This window comes from Mustela lutreola, chromosome 11 (assembly GCF_030435805.1).
Source record: "Mustela lutreola isolate mMusLut2 chromosome 11, mMusLut2.pri, whole genome shotgun sequence".
In the NCBI taxonomy this organism is placed as follows: domain Eukaryota; kingdom Metazoa; phylum Chordata; class Mammalia; order Carnivora; family Mustelidae; genus Mustela; species Mustela lutreola.
The window spans coordinates 93,515,904-93,536,131 of NC_081300.1; the positions used below are offsets into that span (position 1 = coordinate 93,515,904).

Genomic DNA, 20,228 nt, shown 5'->3' on the forward strand with positions numbered 1-20,228 from the left:
CCTAAACGGGTTCTGGGCAAAATTGTTTTTGCCACACATGTGGACTGGGAACAAAATCAAGGAGTATGAGTCAGAACTCAGTGAGAGACACCAAAATAGCTAAGTAAACATTAGCTTTCCTTTCATCATTCCTAATACATTATTCCTTCTAAGCACTAAAACCAAACATTAAGTATTTAGTCCATGGAGGGTGATGTAAGCCCCCCACAGTATAATCCCACAATCTGGGGTTGTCTGTCATCCCATTGTGATGCTTCACTTGATGCACTCACTTGTTTCATTATCGCCACGGCTGAATACACGGTGGGGACAGGTCATGTGCCCAGCTCCCTCACTGCAGAAGCAGAGCCTAGCACGGAACCTGGCCTAGGAGATGTGTTACTGAAGACTTACTAGAACGAGGAATAGATGAATGAATGGGAAAAAATAAACCCAGCATTCTTTGTGAAAATGTTGCTGTAAGGAGATCCCCAACTCAAGGCTCCTTGATGAGGTTCTAGAACATAGGTGAGGTTTGGTGGGGTGAGGTCTGGATCCGATGACCAAGAAAGAATTCTTGAGACATCTTTGGTGCAAAATGGTGGTTTATTAAAGCACGGGGACAGGACCGGTGGGCAGGAAGAGCTGCTGCTCCGGGGATGTGAGGAGTTGTCTATATATACTTGTAAATTGGGGAGGGGATTAGGGATGATGTAAGTCTCTAAGGAATTTTGGAAGCAAGGTTTCTAGGACCTTGAGGGGCTAGCTATTGTCTGGGGGAAAATTTTTTTTTTTTTTAGATTTCATTTATTTATTTGACAGAGAGAAATCACAAGTAGATGGAGAGGCAGGCTGAGAGAGAGAGAGGGAAGCAGGCTCTCTGCTGAGCAGAGAGCCCGATGCGGGACTCGATCCCAGGACTCTGAGATCATGACCCGAGCCGAAGGCAGTGGCCCAACCCACTGAGCCACCCAGGCGCCCCTGTCTGGGGGAAAATTTATTCATTAACAAAACCTTCTCGTGAGACCCTTTAGATGTATGTCAGTGGGCCATATGCTTGGGAATGGTTGTTGATACTATCTTGGAGGCTTAGACATAAAGTTTCCAAAGGAATTGTTCAATTAGACTTACAGGAGCCTGGTTGGGGGTAGGGGGTCAGTCAGGCTAGGATTGTCCTTTGCCCTTAGCAAAGCCTTAAGGTGGGGATAGTTGAGTCCCTAGAGGAGAGTAACTCTGCCTGTTTTAAGGGCTTGTGAGTAGGTAAGGAAATTTAATAATTTTTCTTCTGCCTCTGTTTTCCACATCACTCCTCATGTACCTCCACCCATACTGGCTTGGGCGGGTCTTAAATCTTATAGGTAGAAAAGAAGTAGTGAAACAAAGGTTAGGAATTGTTTAATCCGAACTGCTGGAGGGACTTTCTTGGAACCGTGAGAACAAGTAATCCTGCTTCCCAAAGTAAGCTTTACCCAACAGTGGTGCTATAGGGATGATTTCAGTTGGATGGTAGGCAAGCTTTTGTTTTGATGATTGTGTATTTGTAAATTATCTAAAAATTGCAAATGTGGCGCCCGACACTAGCAATGTATATCTCTTCCGCATCATGCTAAAACACAGTTTAACAGGCCTACACAGCGATCTCATTCTCTAGGACAGAAGTCAGCAAACTATGGCTGTTGGGTCCATGGTCAAAGGAGCAAGACTGATACAAAGTGAAGGTCAAGCAAAGCTTTATTTCGCACCAAGCATGGAGAATCAAACTGACCGGCCACGGCCGTCTCTTGCAAAGAGGCGACCCCTCCCAGCCTCACAGACTAACTTTTATAGAGTAAAGGCCATGTGGTCGAGCCTGGCCACACACCGGTGGCCAATTGAATTACAATTCACCCTATAGTAGTTATTTGAACTAGCCTATCACTTTGGTCAGAATTGGCACCCAAAAGGCAGGGCCCACATTCTTGGGAGGTTAGGGAGGTGCTTTCCTGATTGGATGTCTCCAGCTGGCTTGGCTCAGCCTTGTATTCTGGGCTCTGTTACCTCCCCCTGACCTGACATGTCCTGGTATATGGGCTTTGTTATCAGTGGCTGGTTAGTCATATTTTTCTGGTTTCCCAGACTTGTTTATAAGTAAGTTCCTCTTGGGGGGGCAGGGTCAATCTAAGTTTACTGCATAAACAACAAAATAGCTCGCTCTGGCTAAGCAGGGCCTTACATTCCCCCCTTTTCTTTGATTAGTCAAATCCTTGACTTTTAGCCTAGTTCTATGTTCTTCTGTTGTAAGGGGTTATATTGAGCATGTACGACTAACATTTTTATCGCTCTAATTTTCTTTTGTACAAATGACATTAGGGCGTTTATAATGCAGGGTCCAAAAAGTAACATTAGTAATTATAAAACCAGGAGGCCTGCAATTGCTGATTTTAGGGAAGTCGTCCACGGAGACCAGTTGAACAAACTTTTATAGCATCCCTGTTGTGCACAATAGTACTCTGGTGGGCCCCCAGGCCTTTCCCCCCACTGCATTGGGGAGGCCCAGTGTTAGGGCACATGTAAAACTGTAAGGCATCTAAACAGGGGTTAATGGGTACCAATTTGCATAAAGTTACATTAAATTGCACAGTCAGCTGATGAGTTAGCCATTTACCACTTTGTATAAACCTAATTCCGTTCGTTTAATTTCCCACCTATACTTTTCTGTCTTATGAGGTGACTTAGAAGCTCTTACAAAAACAGGTAACAATAGGAGCAACAATGAACTCATAGTCTTTGGAGTCTTAGCTTTAGTCCATGGTCAGCGGGGTCCATCAGCAGCAGCTTCCATCTGTAGGGGGTGTCCTCATCCTCAGCGCTTTGAGGTGACCCACATGAATCCAGGCCCGGATGCCTTCTACTTTCACTGCTGTGGGGGTGGTCAGGATGACAGTAAAGGTTCCTTCCAGCGAAGCTCCAGGTTTCCCACTTGGTGGTAGCGTATCCAAACCAAGTCCCCAGATTGATAAGGATGTGGTTCCAGCTCTGTCTCTGTCTCAGTGTGGGCAGTTCAGATCCCTGTGTGGGCTAGACAGACTGTAATGCCTGCAGTGACTGGAGTACAGACTGACCAATCATTTTTGCTAGGGCAACCTCTTGTAGCCGAGGGCAGAGCGGGGTAGGGGTGGGGGTCTCCCGAACATTATTTCAAATGGGGTCACCTTGTTTAAGCAGGGTGTACCTCATGCCCTGAGGAAGGCGAAAGGAAGGTGATCCACCCATCCACCACCAGTCTCCAGAATTAGCTTTGTCAGGGTCTCTTTAAGAGTCCAGTTCATCCTCTCTACTTGCCCAGAACTCTGGGGCTGGTAGGCACAATGTAGTTTTCAGTTAGTGCCCATGGCCTTGGCCAATGCCTATGAGATTGAACTCACAAATGCAGGGCCATTGTTTGACCCAGAGGTAACCAAACCTCTAGTAGTTTTTTGGCTACCACTTCTGCCGTTTCATGTTTGGCAGAAAAAGTCTCCACCCAGCCTTAAAAGGTATCCACAAAAACTAATATATACTTGTGTCCATATTTCCCCAGTTTCATCTCTGTAAAATCCATTTCCCAATAAATTCCTGGTTCCTTACCTCTTTTTCTCTTCCCTCTTCCCATTCTAGTTCTTCCCACATTTACCGCCTGACATTGAGCACATCTATCAACGACACCCTGAGCCATAGGCCATAATTTAGAAACCTGAAACTGCTTGCCCATAAGCTCCTTAAGCTTGCATGTCCCCAAATGAGTGCCCTGATGTATTTGGCTTACTAATTTCTTCCTAGTCTTCAAGGTAACTTTTGTGTTCTAGTCTCAGCCCAGTCCCCTTCATAGTCTAGTTTAACCCATTTTTGTAAATACTTTAAATCTTCTTCTGAAGTTTGCCTCAAGTTGTCTAGCTTAGGTAAACAAACATATAAAGACTACCAAATCTAGAATTTAACATCCATAAAGGCGTGTTATTAAAATAATTTTTCTCTCTAAAATAACCCTCATTTCCAGAGATAGCCAAATTAGGATTAATTTATTTGAAAAACAAGTCCGGTTTTAACCAACTTGGCCTAATTATTTACATAAGTTCAGCAAGAACAGTGAATAATCATATAGATCTTCTAGAATCTGCTTTACTGGAAATTCTTATAAGGAGACTCTAGGTTGAACTTTTAGTAGCCTCTCCAGGCCAGAAGCCAAGCCACATACTTGCCATCAGACATGCCTGCAATACCTGTCGATTTGGGTGAATTCCTCTTTCTGAGGTTCCCAAAGTATCCTGCCAGGAAGCGACATTCTTTACTCACCTGGTGAGGCTGCTGGGAACTCTGTAAGCAAGGTATCAGGCCAACAGTTCCAAAGGGCTTTACAGCTCCAGGTTTTATAAAGTCAACCTTAGTTCCTTTAAGTTGTCTGGTCATATCTGAGTCTTTTCAAATATGACATTCCAGTCAAAGCCTTGGTAAAATAGCTGGTGTTTCCAATGCTGTCCTGTTACAAGGAGAACAGATTCTTGTTGAACTTATGCAAATAATTGCCATGGAAGAAAGAATACTTACTGAGACCTTTTGGTTTCAGAAGGTTTAGATAGAGAGAAAAGTTGAATGCCTTGATTTGTTTGCAAATAAATATTTTTACATTTCTGTAAGTTATAGATAACTTTAGAAAAAGTTTTCCTAGTCTGGGAGAGCAAACATTACAGAACCAGTAATTGTTTAAAATAAGATGAAACATTAAGAGACACAACATTACAATCTTTCAGTTCATCTAGTCCCATGTTACTAATTCTGGTTTAGTCTGAATGCAGCTCTTACTTCTGTAAATTCTTACCCATTTCAGTTCCAGGGTTTTAATATATCAAAGACCTATATTTGTCCTGAAAGTCTCCCAAATGAAGTTCTTTTAAGGCAGAATTTATCTTACAAGAGAATTAAAACAATTACAAATGGCAAAAACTCAGGATAGATATGGTTAAATTACCAGGTGATGACCTTATCAAAACATTAAAACTTTAGGAAATGCATAGAATCTCTAGAATAGTTACAGGATTTACCCAAATGTAACCCAAGGTTTATTATTGGTTTAGCAGTACTTACTGAGTAACTTAGTATACCAAGGAAAAGTCTAATGAGTCAAAGAGTTCTCATTTATAACTCTGGGCAGGCAAAGAGAAAACCCTTTACATTTCAATTAACCAAAGAAAACTTTGCCCTTTTAAACAGAGAGAAAACCAGCTTTTCTATACCAGTGTCTTTCCCTTTTTTATTTTTAAGCGTGCAGTCTTAAGATATGAGTTTTCTGGATTTCCCTCCCATCGTGAATGACATCGCAAACAAAGGGAGGTGGATCTTTCAGATGCTGTCCTGCTCGCGTCCCTCGCAGGATCTTAGAAGCATCTTAGCTAAGGTCTGTCCGTATATACCCCGCACCAGGCTACTCTGTGGAGTAGATGCGTTATTCCATATAGACACATTCACAGTCAGGCATTCTTCAGATTCAAACAGGTTGGACACCTCACCTCTGGGTATCCCCGGCTAATGGGAGGTGGTCAGTCTCCCCTTCCATTCTTTTCGAATGGGTCTGGCTCAGACAGTGGCCCCTTGGCTTTCCTGGTTCAACGGGCGGATTGCGGACAATCTGAGGTGACCAAGGAAACCCAAACAGCACCCGGAGAGATGGGAGAACACAGCTTTATTAATGCTAGTGGGCTCAGTGGGATCTTTCCCAAAAACTGAGTACCGGACAGGGTTAAGAGTGAGTTTCTAGGGGCGCCTGGGTGGCTCAGTGGGTTAAAGCCTCTGCCTTCGGCTCAGGTCATGATCCCAGCGTCCTGGGATCGAGCCCCACATCGGGCTCTCTGCTCAGCAGGGAGCCTGCTTCCTCCTCTCTCTCTGCTTACTTGTAATCTCTGTCTGTCAAATAAATAAATAAATAATCTTAAAAAAAAAAAAAAGAGTGAGTTTCTATCATTACAGGCAATGGGGGATGGTAATGGGGTGTTTTTGCAGTCTCTCAAGGCCCCACTGCTTTCCCAATCTCTCAAGGCCAAGTGGCCCTTTCACTTGGAAGTATAATCTATGTGGAGGTATGTCAGGAGAGTGCTAAATCACCTTGGGGGCTGTTTTTCTTTCTTTTCTTATTGAAACAGGATCAGGCATCTGGTTTTCTCTCTCTCTCTTTTTTTTTTCCTTAGTCCGTCCTGACCATATCTAAAATTCCTTTTCTGAAGATTTCCCTTCACAAATATTTTACAGCTTTCCTTTGCATTCAGGTTTTGTCCCAAGCCATTTTTTTTTCAACATTTTATTTATTTATTTGACAGACAGAGATCACAAGTAGGCAGAGAGGCAGGCAGAAAGAGAGGGAAGCAGGCTCCCTGTTGAGCAGAGAGCCTAATGCGGGGCTCGATCCCAGGACCCTGGGACCATGACCCGGGCCAAAGGCAGAGGCTTGAACCTACTGATGTCGAGGGTGGATGCTCCAGGGGCCCAAAGATCCGTCAACTGCAGAGCTTTGCAAAATGGCACCTGGCGATTTGCCAGAAGGTGTGTCTAGAGTGACTGATCGTAAACAGGAAGTACTACCTATTGGCTGTTGAACTATTGCTATGCTGTGGGTACTTGGTAACAAGCTTAAGATTGGTGGATGCATATCGCTGTCTATGCTGATTGGCTTAGCTTCCCTATATAAGCGATGGCCATATGAAATAAACGCTTTCATTTTTTGAAACCCAACCAGACAGAGGGTCATTATTATCGCTGCTGGACAGCGATACACTGAGCCACCCAGGGGCCTTTTTTTTTTTTTTTTTTAAACCCAAGCCTTTTTTTTTTTTTTTTTTTTTTTAAATTTATTTGACAGATAAAGATCACAAGTAGGCAGAGAGGCAGGCAGAGAGAGAGGAGGAAGCAGGCTTCCTGCTGAGCAGAGAGCCCGATGTGGGGCTCGATCCCAGGACCCTGGGATCATGACCTGAGCCGAAGGCAGAGGCTTTAACCCACTGAGCCACCCAGGCGCCCCAAGCCATTTTTTTTTTTAGACAACCATTTCATTTAGGACAAAATTACCTTTTTTTACTTTCAACAAAGTGTACTCCCATTTCTTAAATCTTTCTTACATATCATCTACTTTCCTACATGCAGAGTTGTTTCCCTTATTTCCATCAGTCTTAGTTACACTTAGCAGAATTTTGTACTCTTAGAAACACCTTAATCAGTTATTAACCAATTGTGAATGGCCCCAGAATTCTTTAGAGGGCAAATTTATCAATCAATTAAGCACAAAGCATGCTTACCAATATTTAAATACTCTTAGTTTCTTTGCAGTAAGGAGTCAAAAGCATAAACCTACATCCAGTAATTAATGACTTAGCATTTTTTCCTGTTTGGTCAAGACCTAGATGTCCATAATTTAATTCCATTTGTCATTCAACCAAAACTTTAAAGTTTCAGGTTACCAAAGACTTTGAAAGTTACTTTAACAAATTACCCATTAAAACTTTGAGACAGACAATTAACCACCAGTTCAGTCATCTCTTTGCTAATAGATTTTAACACAGATTTTAACAGAAATAACATGAGCTTATTTGATCTTAAGTAAACTTTCATTGAAGTTTCACATTTACTGCTGTTAACTCAAAAGACATGTTCATCCTAATTAACCCAACAAACTCAACTTACTTCAAATAATGATTTACATTCCACCTGGGCCCACTCTACTTCGAATGTTTACCTGAGACCTGGTGGGAAGATCTGGAGTTGGGGGTGTTGGGTCTCGGGGCGGATTTCTTGTTTCCTGATAGTGAAGAACAGAAGTAAGTGCCGCCAGAAGGCAGAGGAAGGGTTCCTAGTTTTAGAGCTCATCAGCTCCAAGAGAGGAGCAGACACCATGCTTTCCTGCCAGCAATGGGGAGGGGTTAAGCAATCAGGGAATTTCCCCGAAACAAAGGGAGTTTCAGCAGCTGCTTGGGAATATTCCTTACGGTCTCTGTCTGGGGTTAGACTAACCCCAGTTGGCTCCAGTTATAGTGTAGTGAGTACGAACCTTTAATAAATAAAGTGTAATAAATAAATGAATAAATAAATAATATGTAGTAGGTGCGAACCCCTACTAAATGTAAACAGGCAAAAGGAACAAAATACAAACTAACCACATAGCAAATAAGCCTAGACCATATGCGTGTAGTGATAAGATAGCGCGGAGTAACAAGTTGTAAATATTTTGACTTGTGCGAAATATCGTAAACCAAGACATGTTTACGACGTGTTTATGTTTTTGGTGTGTAAGCATAAGAAAAACAAGTGATGTGATGTGTTTATGAAGGAGACTTAGCACAGTATATAAAGAGGCATCAGGTTGGACTGAGGTGAAGCGAGTTCCCTGTCGGGAGAACATCATCGCCGGTGCTACCGACGCCCCGACAGTTTCGTTGCCAACCACTCGTTGGTTCTCAGTCTCAACTTCTGTGGTGACCTCTCTGTCTAGATTGTGAGGCGACGTCTCCTTCTCCGTGACAACGTCAGCGGACCATGACCGGGCCACGATAGTGGTGCGGACCTCGTCCCAATAAAGATCAAGTGAGTTACATCATATCCATCTCTCTCTCTTCTTTACACGTCGCGACCTCCTGGCGGGACGCAGGGGTTTTGCTCATGACCTATAGCCATTAACACGGGAAATGAGTGAGGGAGAAGCCCCACATCTATTAGGAGGAACGGAGAGATGAAAGAGCCCCCTTACTCTCTGCCTGCCCCATTTCTTTAAACACAACAAACAACACAGCAGACAACCAAAGACAAGACAAAGACAGCCACAGACCCAGCGGCCCTTCGTCGACCAGATGTCAAGCCCAAAGGTGTGCAAGATATAATCCCAACTCAAAAACGCAACCTGCCGCTGGAGGGGATTTTCTTGGTCCCCTGACCACCTGGGAGGGCCTGTACCCCCTGCCGATCCCCGCCCCAGAGAGATGGGGCGTCTCCACATCCACTCCAGCCCTGGAGAGCAGTGCTGCGTCCAGCTTCTCCCTGGTGGGCTTTACCCAGGAGCTCTGCAACTAGACAGACAGACAGACAGGATCTCAAGGGATCTTGAGATCTTACCTCCAGAGGCTTTTCCCAGAAATTCTGATGCTGGCTCAGTTCTCGTTGTTTGATCGCGGATGAGCCCCCAGTGTTGGGTCCATGGTCAAAGGAGCGAGACTGATAGAAAGCGAAGGTCAAACAAAGTTTTATTTCGCGCCAAGCATCAATAAACCGACTGTCAAACAGACCCGTCGGGGCCGCCCCTTACAGAGAGGGCGACCTCTCTCTTTTTCGCAGACTAACTTTTAAAGAGCAAAGGCCATGTGGTTGGGCCTGGCCACACACAGGTGGCCAATGAAATTGTAACACACAGAGAAAGCTGCACAGTCATGCTAGGTGACCAATTGAATTACAATTTACCCTAGCAGACATTTGAACCAGCCTATCACCTTGGTCAGAATTGGTGCCCAAAAGGTGCCCAAAGGGCGGGGCCCATACTCCTTGGTAACTAGGGAGACAGTATGCGTCCTCCCACTGATCGGATGTCTCCACCTGGCCTGACCCACCCTTGTATTTGGGCTTTGTTACCTGGGACTGGTTTCCGGGACTTGTTTTTAAGTTCCCCTGGGGTGGGTGGGGGGCAGAGTCAATTTAAGTTTTACAACAAAATGGCAGTTCAACTGGGGTGGGGCTGCTCTGGCTGAATAGGCCCTTACAGTTCCCTCATTAATTAATAAGTAAAGGTTTGACCTGTCTTATATTCGTTCATGAGTCATGTTTTTAACTTGTGAAAATCAGACTTTTGACGTAGTTTTTAGAGTGTGTGGTTGGGGTCCAGAGCTGATGGCTAAGAAAGAATTCTTAAGAGGTCTCTGGTGCAAAAAAGGTGATTTTATTAAAGCACAGGGACAGGACCCTTGAGCAGAAAGAGCTGCCGCCCCAGGACAGTGAAGGGCAACTGATTATATACTTTGGGGCTGGGAAAAGTAAAGCTAAGGAATATTCCAGAAGGATTTCATATGCTGAAGAAGACTCACAGCATCCAGAAAGTCTTGCATTGTCAAGCTAAGGTGGAGCTTTCCTAAAGTAAAGCATTCACATTAAGACAGTTGGGAGTTTGCTGGAGGAACGTTATACTCTGCCTGCCTCCTCAAGTATTTGTCAGGCAGCATGTTAGGTGTTTAATTTTATCTACATTTCCTTCTGCCTTTGTGTCCTACATCACTTTCACATGCCTTTAGTATAGCTTAGGGTAAATACTAAGCAGATAGTAGTGGTACTCCTGCTTACATAACGGGCACACGTTGTAGGGCAATAACCCAGGCTCAAGCCTTCAGGAACTGAACCTGTGCCAAGAAACCTGGAAAATAAATAAAGACAGCGTGAGTGCCCTCTAGGGAGCTTTCTTCTGAGCCTGCAGTCAACAGGGGCCCTTCTTGGCTTTCCATGACAATATCTGATCACGGTCATTGCACCCGGCACCTGTATTCTGTTATAATCACCTCTTTTTTCTCTTCCAATATTTTATTTATTTATTTGACAGAGATAGAAGGTGAGCGAGCACAGGCAGGGGAAGCAGCAGAGGGAAAGGGAGAAGCAGGCTCCCCAGTGAGCAGGGAGCCCAACTCAGGGCTCGATCCCAGAACTGCAGGATCATGACCTGAGCTGAAAGCAGATAGTTAACTATAATCATCTCCTTGGAGAGTCTGACTGGGCTTACCAGATTCTGTGCTTCTGGAGGTGTAAGTGTGGCTGATTCATTCTTGCATTGCCAGTACCTAGCACTCAGTAACCTCTCAAAAAATGTTCACCGTGGATGAAGGTTAAGTGTGAAGGGAGTTTGTGATCTCTCCCTCCAGCTGGCCAGCTTGGGTCAAGCATCTCCCTTTCACACTCTCAGAATACCCTCTTCCTTTTATGTTCCTATGTTTACTGCCGCCCCCTGTGCTCCCCCACCCACCCACCGGGTGTGTGTGTGTACCCTGACGGGCTGTCCAGGTTCAGCTGACCACCCCACCCCAGCTACAGTGGGCCCCCCTCAGCCTGGGAGGCTCCTGCAGGTTGGGAGAACAGGGGCAGGTTCAAAGCTTTGCTAGCTTCATGTGTCCTGACACTGTTGTTGCTGGTTAGCATCAAAGCTAAAATACAGAATCATTTTCTTGGCAGTGAACCCCATCTCATACTGAAGTAAGAAGAAGAGGAATGTTTCTGCCCACTGGTCATCAAATCCTAGGCTCCTCATTGTGGCACACTGACTTCAGGTATGAACAACTGTGGAAGGAGTATATTTATGTGTGTGTGTGTATGAATATGTACATAATCCAAGTGATTAAGGTTATTTGTATTTTCTTATTTTAAATGTAGTCACATTGTTTTGCTTTCCTCTTTTTTGATGATGCCTTCTACTTATGGCAGTTGAATGCAGTTTTTTATGTATGGCAATAAGGTCCTTCATTTTTTTGTCTAAATAAGAGTCGATTTAAAGAAAAAAGTGATACAGGTATATGCATATGACAAAAATTAGGAAGCACTATTCAAATAAGTCAGATTAGTTTTTAGTGGAATAGGAATTGTTGACCAAGATGTGGCTTGGCCTGAGTGAAACCGGGAGTCAGGCAGCGTGCGCCACAACACCTGGACACTGTCGGCAAAATGATACAGAAGGCGGGTTTTCTTTAGGAGAAATGAGACTTGTCCTCACATTGTTAATCTGTGACCCACACATGATCACAACCTTGACAAACTACAGCTATACGGCTTTTTGCCGAGTCCATTACTCACCAAGGAATCTTCAGATTCCTCATTTACTAATAATCCTAATTACAGGTCCCTTAACTAAACAAGGGCAGTGTTCTGGACAGATTTGCGAGGTCTGGTTACAGGAATACAGGCCTCACTTAAGATGAATAAACAGACATCTGGCTTCCAAATTAATCTCGTGAACTTTATCAGCCCGAACCTGTCTCATTTTACTTTGACCCAAGTTTTTCAACTTAAAACAAGGACAACAGGGGCACCTGGGTGGCTCAGTGGGTTAAGCCTCTGCCTTCGGCTCAGGTCATGATCTCAGGGTCCTGGGATCGAGCCCCGCATCGGGCTCTCTGCTCAGTGGGGAGCCTGCTTCCTTCTCTCTCCGCCTGCCTCTCTGCCTACTTGTGATCTATCGAATAAATAAAAAAAATCTTAAAAAAAAAAAAAGACAACAGACATTGGATGTGAAATGTGTCTTTCCTGGTTGACCGCCCCCTCTCTGAGGGCAGGGCTTGGGGGTCCTGTTTTGGTGCTTTCCCTAGGGGCCTAGCACAGGGCCGGCCACAGGTAGACAGGATGGAGAGAGGAAACAAAAGCGATTTCCCCACAGGAGGGGAAGGGCAGTAGCATATATACGGTGTGACACACACACACAGAGGACAACATCCCTGTGTGGTGGTATTTCCATGGGTTACTGTGATGCACAAAGACTTAACCAAAAAGTTAACAGCAGCATTGTTTTTAATGAATTTTAGTCCAGAATACAGAGGAAGGTACTAGCTATTGCCCAACTTGTTAGTACAAGTATAAACAATGGCTTTTTGTTCCCCATTGACTCAAGTTACAGAAGTCTCTCCAATGGACAGGATAAGACACTTGAATCTAGTTTTGAAAACCCAGCCTGAAAACTAGCCGTACTGCTGGCAGGTAAAACACTTTCCAGTACTCTTTGCCCCACACCCACTCCCATCTAGCAATTCAAGTTCTGAGACTTTCTTGATCAAGAGATTTTGTGAGAAAATTTCTCTTTCGAGACTTGTAGTGTGCCAGGGTCATTCTTCTTGATTTTGCTGCTGACGTCCTTGACCTCCGCTGCTGGATGAGGGAGTCGGCACAGTTCTTCAGGAGTTCTTCTGAGGCACTTTGATCGTGACCTGTAAGAAGAATACAGAGCAGCTGTTCAGTCTTCATGCTTCCCTGCAATCTGTGGACACTCTCAGCTGGCGTGCTGCCTGAGAACGAGCACAACAGCTTCCTTTCCTTCTGATAACTTGACAGACAACTGGCCAATCCCAGGGACATCGCCAGGACCCTGTTCTGCATAACACTCTCTGCCTCCCCTTAACCCAGTCATTTTTTGATTGTCAGCGGGCAGAAGAGGGAAGGATCACTATGGCATCTAGTAGGTAGAAGTCAGGAATGCTGCTCATGGAATATCCCACAGTGCACAGGACAAACCCCACAAGAATTACACAACTCCTGAGGTGCCTGGGTGGCTCAGTGGGTTAAAGCGTCTGCCTTTGGCTCAGGTCATGATCCTAGGGTCCTGGGATCGAGCCCCGCATTGGGCTCTCTGCTCAGCAGGGAGCCTGCTTTCTCCTCTCTCTGACTGCCTCTCTGCCTACTTGTGATCTGTCAAATAAATAAATAAATAATCTTTTAAAAAAAGAATTACACAACTCCAAATGTCGATAGTGCTGAGCTTGAGTGACCCTGACCTACCTCTGTACTTTCCTCCAAAACAATCAAAGGAAAAAAAATAACACGCTGATAGTTCATGGATGTCTCAATGTGTTAAGTGGGAAGATTCCAGACTCAGGTGCAATTGGGGTTAAATCCCTGTTTTAACTCCCATGGGGCAAGGGCTTCACCTCTGTGTGCCTTGCTTCCTCATCTGTATGATGGGGTAATGACAGAATCTCCTTCCTGAGCCTGTTGTGAGCACTGACCCAGACGACCTGCATAAGGAAGTCTAGCAGATTCTGGACAAAGTAAGCTCTCTGTAAGGATGACTTCAAAAGAAGACATCTTCTCATCAGTCCCCCTTGCAAACTGGATTTCTCTTCTGAACAGTTTTTATTCCTATCTTTTTTTTTTTTTTTTAGATTTTATTTATTTATTTGACAGAGACACAGCGAGAGAGGGAACACAAGCAGGGGCAGAGGGAGTGGGAGAAGCAGGCTTCTCGCCGAGCATGGAGCCTGAGGCAGGGCTCAATCCCAGGATCCTGGAATCGTAACCTGAGCCGAAGGCAGACGCTTAACAACTGAGCCACCCAGGCGCCCCTTTAATCATGTTTTTGTCAGGATTATCACGCAAGGTCCCCAAACTCAAAATACAGGAATCTTTAGCATCACGCGCACAAAGCACAGTGCCTGGCATGGAGCTGAAGCAGCTGTGCCTCCTTCGCCTGCCTGCAGCCTCCACACTCCAGCCATCAAGTCCTGCCACTTCTTTTCTTCAAAAAGCTTCTTCCCATTCTCCAATATCCCAGTGCCCGAGCCCTCCAGCATCAGCAACTTAAATCTGGATTCCTGCACAAACCACCTCAACTCAAGCCTCCTCTTTTCGGGCTCTCCCTCCCACTGCCCTCAAGCAATCCTGCTGCTGTGACTCCTGGGGCTCAGTCCTAGCACCGCCCCCCTACACCGGTCCTAAATAATCTTATCATTGTTTTGATGAGCAGTTACAGGCCAGTGAGTGTCATGGTCAAATCTGGGTCTTGCCTCTTATATGGGACAATTTTATTTATTTTTTAAAAAGGATTTTTTTTATGTAAGAGAAAGTGTGTGAGCACATGAGCAGGGGCAGAGGGAGAGGGAGAAACGGACTCGCCTGCTGAGCAGGGAGCCGGACACAGGGCTTGATCCATCCTGGGACCATGACCCAAGCTGAAGGCAGAGGCTTAACCAACTGAGCCACCCAGGCGCCCCTGGGCAGTTTTAAATAAACAGGCAAACAGATTTATGTTAATCCAACGAGCTTCTTGAGAACACAGGTTGTGGCTTACCAGATGACCGAGGGAAGTGCCCGTCGGCCCTTCTCACCTTGCTCCTCCTGGCTGGGTTGCATGCCCTGAGCCTTCGCTTTCCCAATCCCGGGAAAGTCCAGCTCCGCTGTTACTCTTTTCTTTAAATATCACTTGTGCGTCTGTTGCCTAGTTAAACTGTAATTAGTGTCCCTTGTAGAAAAAACCATTTTCGCTTTGGTGCCTTTCTTTGCTATCTTCTCCATAATTTTAAATAAAGGTACCTAAGTGTATATGTATGTATATATAGTCTTTATATTGGGCTTACACTGCATGTATGGCTTTGTAGCCTATCTTTTCACTTTAAAGGATGATGATTTTCCATGTCAAATATCCTACAAAAGTATTTTTTAAAGGATTTATTTATTTATTTACTTATTTGAGAGCAGGAGAGAGCCGAGCCGGCCCACATGGGGGATGGGGCAGGGTAGAGGGAGAGAGAGAGAGAATCCTCAAGCCGACTCTGCACTGAGCAAGCAGCCCAACGTGGGGCTCGATCTCACGGCCCTGAGATCATGATCTGAGCCGAAACCAAGAGTCAGATGCCCAGCCAACTGTACCACCCCAGTTACCCCCTACAGAAAAGATTTTTAATGGCTACCTAGTAAATCATGATTTGGGTGTTCCATAATTTACTGGGCATTTATGTTACATCTGACTTTTCCATATTTGAGAGACCATGCTGTGATGAACAGTTAGGGAATGTCACTTTCTTTGTACTTCTGATTCATCCTTCAGGCTATATTCCTATCACCGACATTATGAAATCAAATGATATTGGTATATTTATGGCCCTTGGTCTCTAACATCTCACAGCTTGATTCTCTCTCTCTTTTTTTTTTTAAGATTATTTATTTGACAGACAGAGGTCACAAGTGGGCAGAGAGGCAGGCAGAGAGAGAGAGAGAGAAAGAGAGAGGAGGAAGCAGGCTCCCTGCTGAGCAGAGAGCCCGATGTGGGGTTCGATCCCAGGACCCTGGGATCATGACTCGAGCCAAAGGCAGAGGCTTTAATCCACTGAGCCACTCAGGTGCCCTTCACAGCTTGATTCTTATTAGAAGCTTTTCCCTTACTGCTTTGGCCCACTGGGATCTGTCCTTCTCTCAAGTATTATAAAACTTGGAGTGTAACAGCCTAGCAAAGGAGTGTGTAGGCGTAGTGATGGCCAGGTGCCAAGTACTTCCCATGAGACAGAGCAGAGACTGGGTCCTCACCCTTTTCTGTGGCTTAAAACAAGAAATAAGTAATAAGTGCTGATGGGAGTCAGGCACCAGAGAGAGCTGAGAAGGTGCCCATACTCACCGTTTTCACTTCAGTGTACGCCTGCAGCCCGTACTCGCCCAGCTCCCGGCCGCTCCCAGACATCTTGTAGCCACCAAACGGGGACTGGGCCCCAAACACATCATAGCAGTTGACCCTATAATTTGAAACAAGATTTCAGTAGTAACTTATAGGAGATAGGGTGTCATACCCCTCCGACATCCTGAATGGCTCTAAAATATTACTGAGGAAAAATAGATGGGTTGACCTGTAGTTATGAACAGCCACGTAGGAGCTAAAAGCAAACTACATGAAAAAAGCCGTTAAGTCATCACCCCTCATGGTGTGGTCAGAGATGAATGTTAGTAACAGGGTGCCCACATCAGAGCTTCCTGTTTGAATGAATCGTTTGTGCTAACCAGGTACTTTTTTTTTTTTGCCATTTAAAAAAATTACTAAATTAAAAAAATTTTTATTTCAGAGCACTAGCCACAAAGGGAGAGTGAGAGGGTGAAGGAGACTCCCTGTTGAGCAGAGAGCCTGATGCAGGACTTGATCATAGGTCCCTGAGATCATGACCTGAGCTGAAGGCAGAGGCTTTAACCCATTGAGCCACCTAGACGGCCTTAAAAATTATTAAACATTAATTGAATTTGAAATTCACCACTTACAGGTGCACAGTTGAGGGGATATAGCAGACTCAGCGTGGTGCAATCATCACTTCCATCTAATTCCAGAATGTTTCTATCACCGCACAAAGAACTCTACCCAATAAGCAGTTATTCCCCACTGCCCTCCTCTCCTAGTCCCTGGAAGCCTCTAATCTACTTTCTGTCTTTATGGATTTGTCTATTCTGGACATTTCATATAAATGGTATCACACAGCATGTAGCCTTTTGTGTCTGGCTTCTTTCACTTACTATCATGCTTTCAAGGTTCATCTCTGTTTACAGAATGTATCAGCACTTTATTCCTTTTTTGGCTGAATGATAGTCCAGTGACAGACCACGTTTTGTTTATCAATTCATCAACTGATGGACATTTAGGTCATCTTCACCTTTTGGATATTATCAATAACCTGGTATGAACATTCAGGTATACTTTTTTGTGTAGACAGATGTATGTTTTTATTTCTCTTGGGTATATATACCTAGCAGTAGAATTGCTGGGTCCTATGGTAATTCTACATTTAACTTGCTGAGGAGCTGCCAGACTGTTACCCATGACGGCTCCAACATTTTATATTCCCACCAGCAACATGTAAGGGTTCAAATTTCTCCACATCCCTCATCAATACCTGGTATTTTGTTTTGTTTTGTTTTTTAAAGATTTATTTATTTATTTATTTATTTCAGAGAGTGAGAGAGAGAGAGAGAGAGAGAGATCACAAGTAGGCAGAGAGCCAGGCAGGAGAAGAAGGGAAGCAGGCTCCCTACTGAGCAGAGAGCCCGATGTGGGGTTCTATCTCAGGACCCTGATATCATGACCTGAGCTGAAGGCAGAGGCTTAACCCACTGAGCCACCCAGGTGCCCCTTGTTTTAAAATTATAGCCATCCTAGGGTGTGTGAAGTAGGTGCTAAGCTCATAAGACCAGTATTACACATAGCTCTAGACCCTTAGCTCCGGTCTCCTGCCCTTGTTCACTTGGTAAGGAGCCCCCATCCCAGTCATCCATCTGTTTGCCCGAGAACAAACCTACATGGGCATATGTACTGGAGGGAAATTTAATCTCCTACAGGAGAGGGGACGGGAAATCTCTGTCTGCTATACCACGCCCTGACCCAGGAGGAACTGAGACCATGCCCCAAATTTTGGGGTGTGAGCACCAGATTCCAGAAGACCCTGGCTTGGGGATCCCTGCCTAGGTTGTGAGGGGTTGCCAGGAGGCTCTTACCACACAGTGCCTGCCTGGAGGGCTTGGGACAGATAATTGGCCTTGTCCAAGTCCTTGGTGAAGACAGCTGCAGCCAACCCATACTTGGAATTGTTGGCTCTCCCAATGACTTCCTCTATGGTCTTGAACTTCAGGATCTGCATCACTGGCCCAAAGATCTGCGGTGAGAGAGTGCACAGTTGGGAGGGTGTAGCAGACATGGAAACCACCTGCCATCTAGCTTTCACAATGCTGAGCAGATCATTCCAGACATAGCCCAAGAGTTCCACAGGAAGACAACAGCTCCTGAGCTCAATGAAACACAAAGGGAAGGAAGCTAATGGCGATCGGTTACATTCTATATGCTACGTATTTACATAGCTGGTCTTATTATGAAACAATCCTGCAAGGTAGGGGCTTCTGGCATGTTGTTACACATAGATTTCGTTTCAGAGAATTTACACCAGTTTTTCAGCACTAAAAGCTGAAGAAGTAACTGTGAAAGAAACAGGGTCTCGGCTCTCAAGACATCCAAGTTTATTTTGTATTTTCTCTGCCCTATTCCTGGCATGAGCTATTTCTTCAAGGAATCCCTGTTCTTTTTAGTGGAGAATGAGATTCAAAAAACGAAGTCACAGGGGCCAGATATGTGGGCTGCTGGGGGTGTGGGAATGCAGTGTGGGTGGTTCTAACATAGTCAGGGCCTTAGAAGGAACCGTTATAAGCAATGTAATGAGTGCTGGGAGCTCCTGGACAGGCCAAGTGGAGAGCAAGGGTGAGGCTTTGACGAAGTGACAACCAACCAGTGACACTGGCCAAACCAGAGTCCAGGTGGGGAGCAGGGAGGAGGGAACAGAGTTCCAAGCAGAAACACACCCAGCGCCCATCCTCAGGAAATCCCACTTTTCACTAAAAGGAGGTAGGACTTCTTGAAGAAATGGCTGATTACAGGCCTGCCTGGGGAGTGTCGAGGCAAGAGGTGGGAGAAGGGTGCCAGGAGCTCATCATGGTTGGAGCAGGACTATGGGATGGGGCGTCACGTGCTTCAGGTACTGGCCAAGCAGAAGCACCCCCCATCCTTCTGGAGAAGAGGTATTTGAGATTTCAGAAAAAGCCTCAAATCGTCATGATGGGGAAAGAGGCAGAACTCTGTTGGACTTCCTTCCCCTGATTTTGCATTTTCATATTATTTTATTTTGAATTATATACGAAGAGGAAATGCTGTCCCTGTATACATGAAGGGGAGCGTGTGTGGACCCTAGAAGGGCAGGGAACACGTCTTGGATACCTCTGCATCTCCAGTGTCTGTTGAGAGCCTGGCACATAGCAGGCACTGAGTATTTGTGAAATGAATGAATGAGTGAGCCAGAGCTGCTCTCCTATGTTCATAATGAGTGCTAAGGGGAAGAACATCGGGAACCTTGCCACATGGAAAAATCATAGCCCTTTGATCAAGTCCAATGTCCTGCTTATATAAAGAGCATAAAAGGGCTGAGCAAAACCACTCCTTGACCCATGGCTTGCAGGGCCCACAACACAAAGGGCCTGGAAACTGTGCAAGGGAATCTGGAAGTTTCCCCCAACAGCCATAAAGGGTGGAAGAGGGGGACAAGATTAGATAGAATTTAAATAATCTGTCTCAGAGAGCCAGGATTTGGCCCAAAGCCAGAGGATGGGTCATGGACTTAACCGTCCACTTCTCCTAAGAACATTCCCCGGAGTGCTGGCCCCATTCTAACCTCCTCCCTGGCGATAGTCATGCTGTCTTGCACGTCTCCGAACACGGTGGGCTGAATGAAGTAGCCACGGTCCGCAGCCGCCCCTCCACCACACAGCAGCTTCGCCCCCTCCTCCTTCCCAGATTTGATATAACCAAGGACCTTCTTAAACTGAGTTTCGTCCACCTGTGGGGAAAAGGAGTCCAAAGTTTCAGAGATGGCTAGAGCCAGACCTCTCCTAGCTTTAGGCTTAGAACTACACAGGCAATGAATGACACAACTGAGCCACCGGAGAAGCTTAAGAATAAGCAAGGCTCAGAAGAGGAACTCCCAGGGGCCAGTAAACGTTAAGAAAAGGGTCAACCAATCTCGTTAGCCCTGGAAGAAATGCATATCAAACCCACTGTTTTTATTTTCCAACTATGAATAATTAAGAATTTAAAACGGTGAAAAAAAATAAAAATAAAAAATAAATAAAATAGTGAAAAAATAAATCTGCTTGCTTCAGCAGCACTAAAATTGCAAGCATACAGAGATTAGCATGGCCCCTGCCCAAGGATAGCAGATTCGTAAAGCATTCCAGATCAAAAA

General features: G+C 45.1%; 1 protein-coding gene and 1 long non-coding RNA gene across 2 annotated transcripts in view; both read right to left on the bottom strand.

Moving 5' to 3' along the window:
• Positions 1-1,692: 1,692 nt before the first annotated feature.
• LOC131811586 (uncharacterized) lies at positions 1,693-8,600 on the bottom strand. The gene is made up of 2 exons (XR_009346000.1): positions 7,715-8,600; positions 1,693-4,474 (listed from the first exon to the last, which is right to left on the bottom strand). It is a non-coding gene; the product is annotated as an uncharacterized LOC131811586 (long non-coding RNA).
• Positions 8,601-12,480: 3,880 nt separating this feature from the next.
• Positions 12,481-20,228, bottom strand: part of ALDH2 (aldehyde dehydrogenase 2 family member) — a 31,623-nt gene continuing 23,875 nt past the window's right edge. Inside the window, exons 10-13 of the mRNA XM_059140235.1 lie at positions 19,659-19,823; positions 17,941-18,098; positions 16,088-16,202; positions 12,481-12,911 (exon numbers count right to left, since the gene is read on the bottom strand). Coding sequence (XP_058996218.1) covers positions 12,879-12,911; positions 16,088-16,202; positions 17,941-18,098; positions 19,659-19,823 — 471 coding nt within the window. The 3' untranslated portion in view covers positions 12,481-12,878. The remainder of the gene's footprint in view (positions 12,912-16,087; positions 16,203-17,940; positions 18,099-19,658; positions 19,824-20,228) is intronic.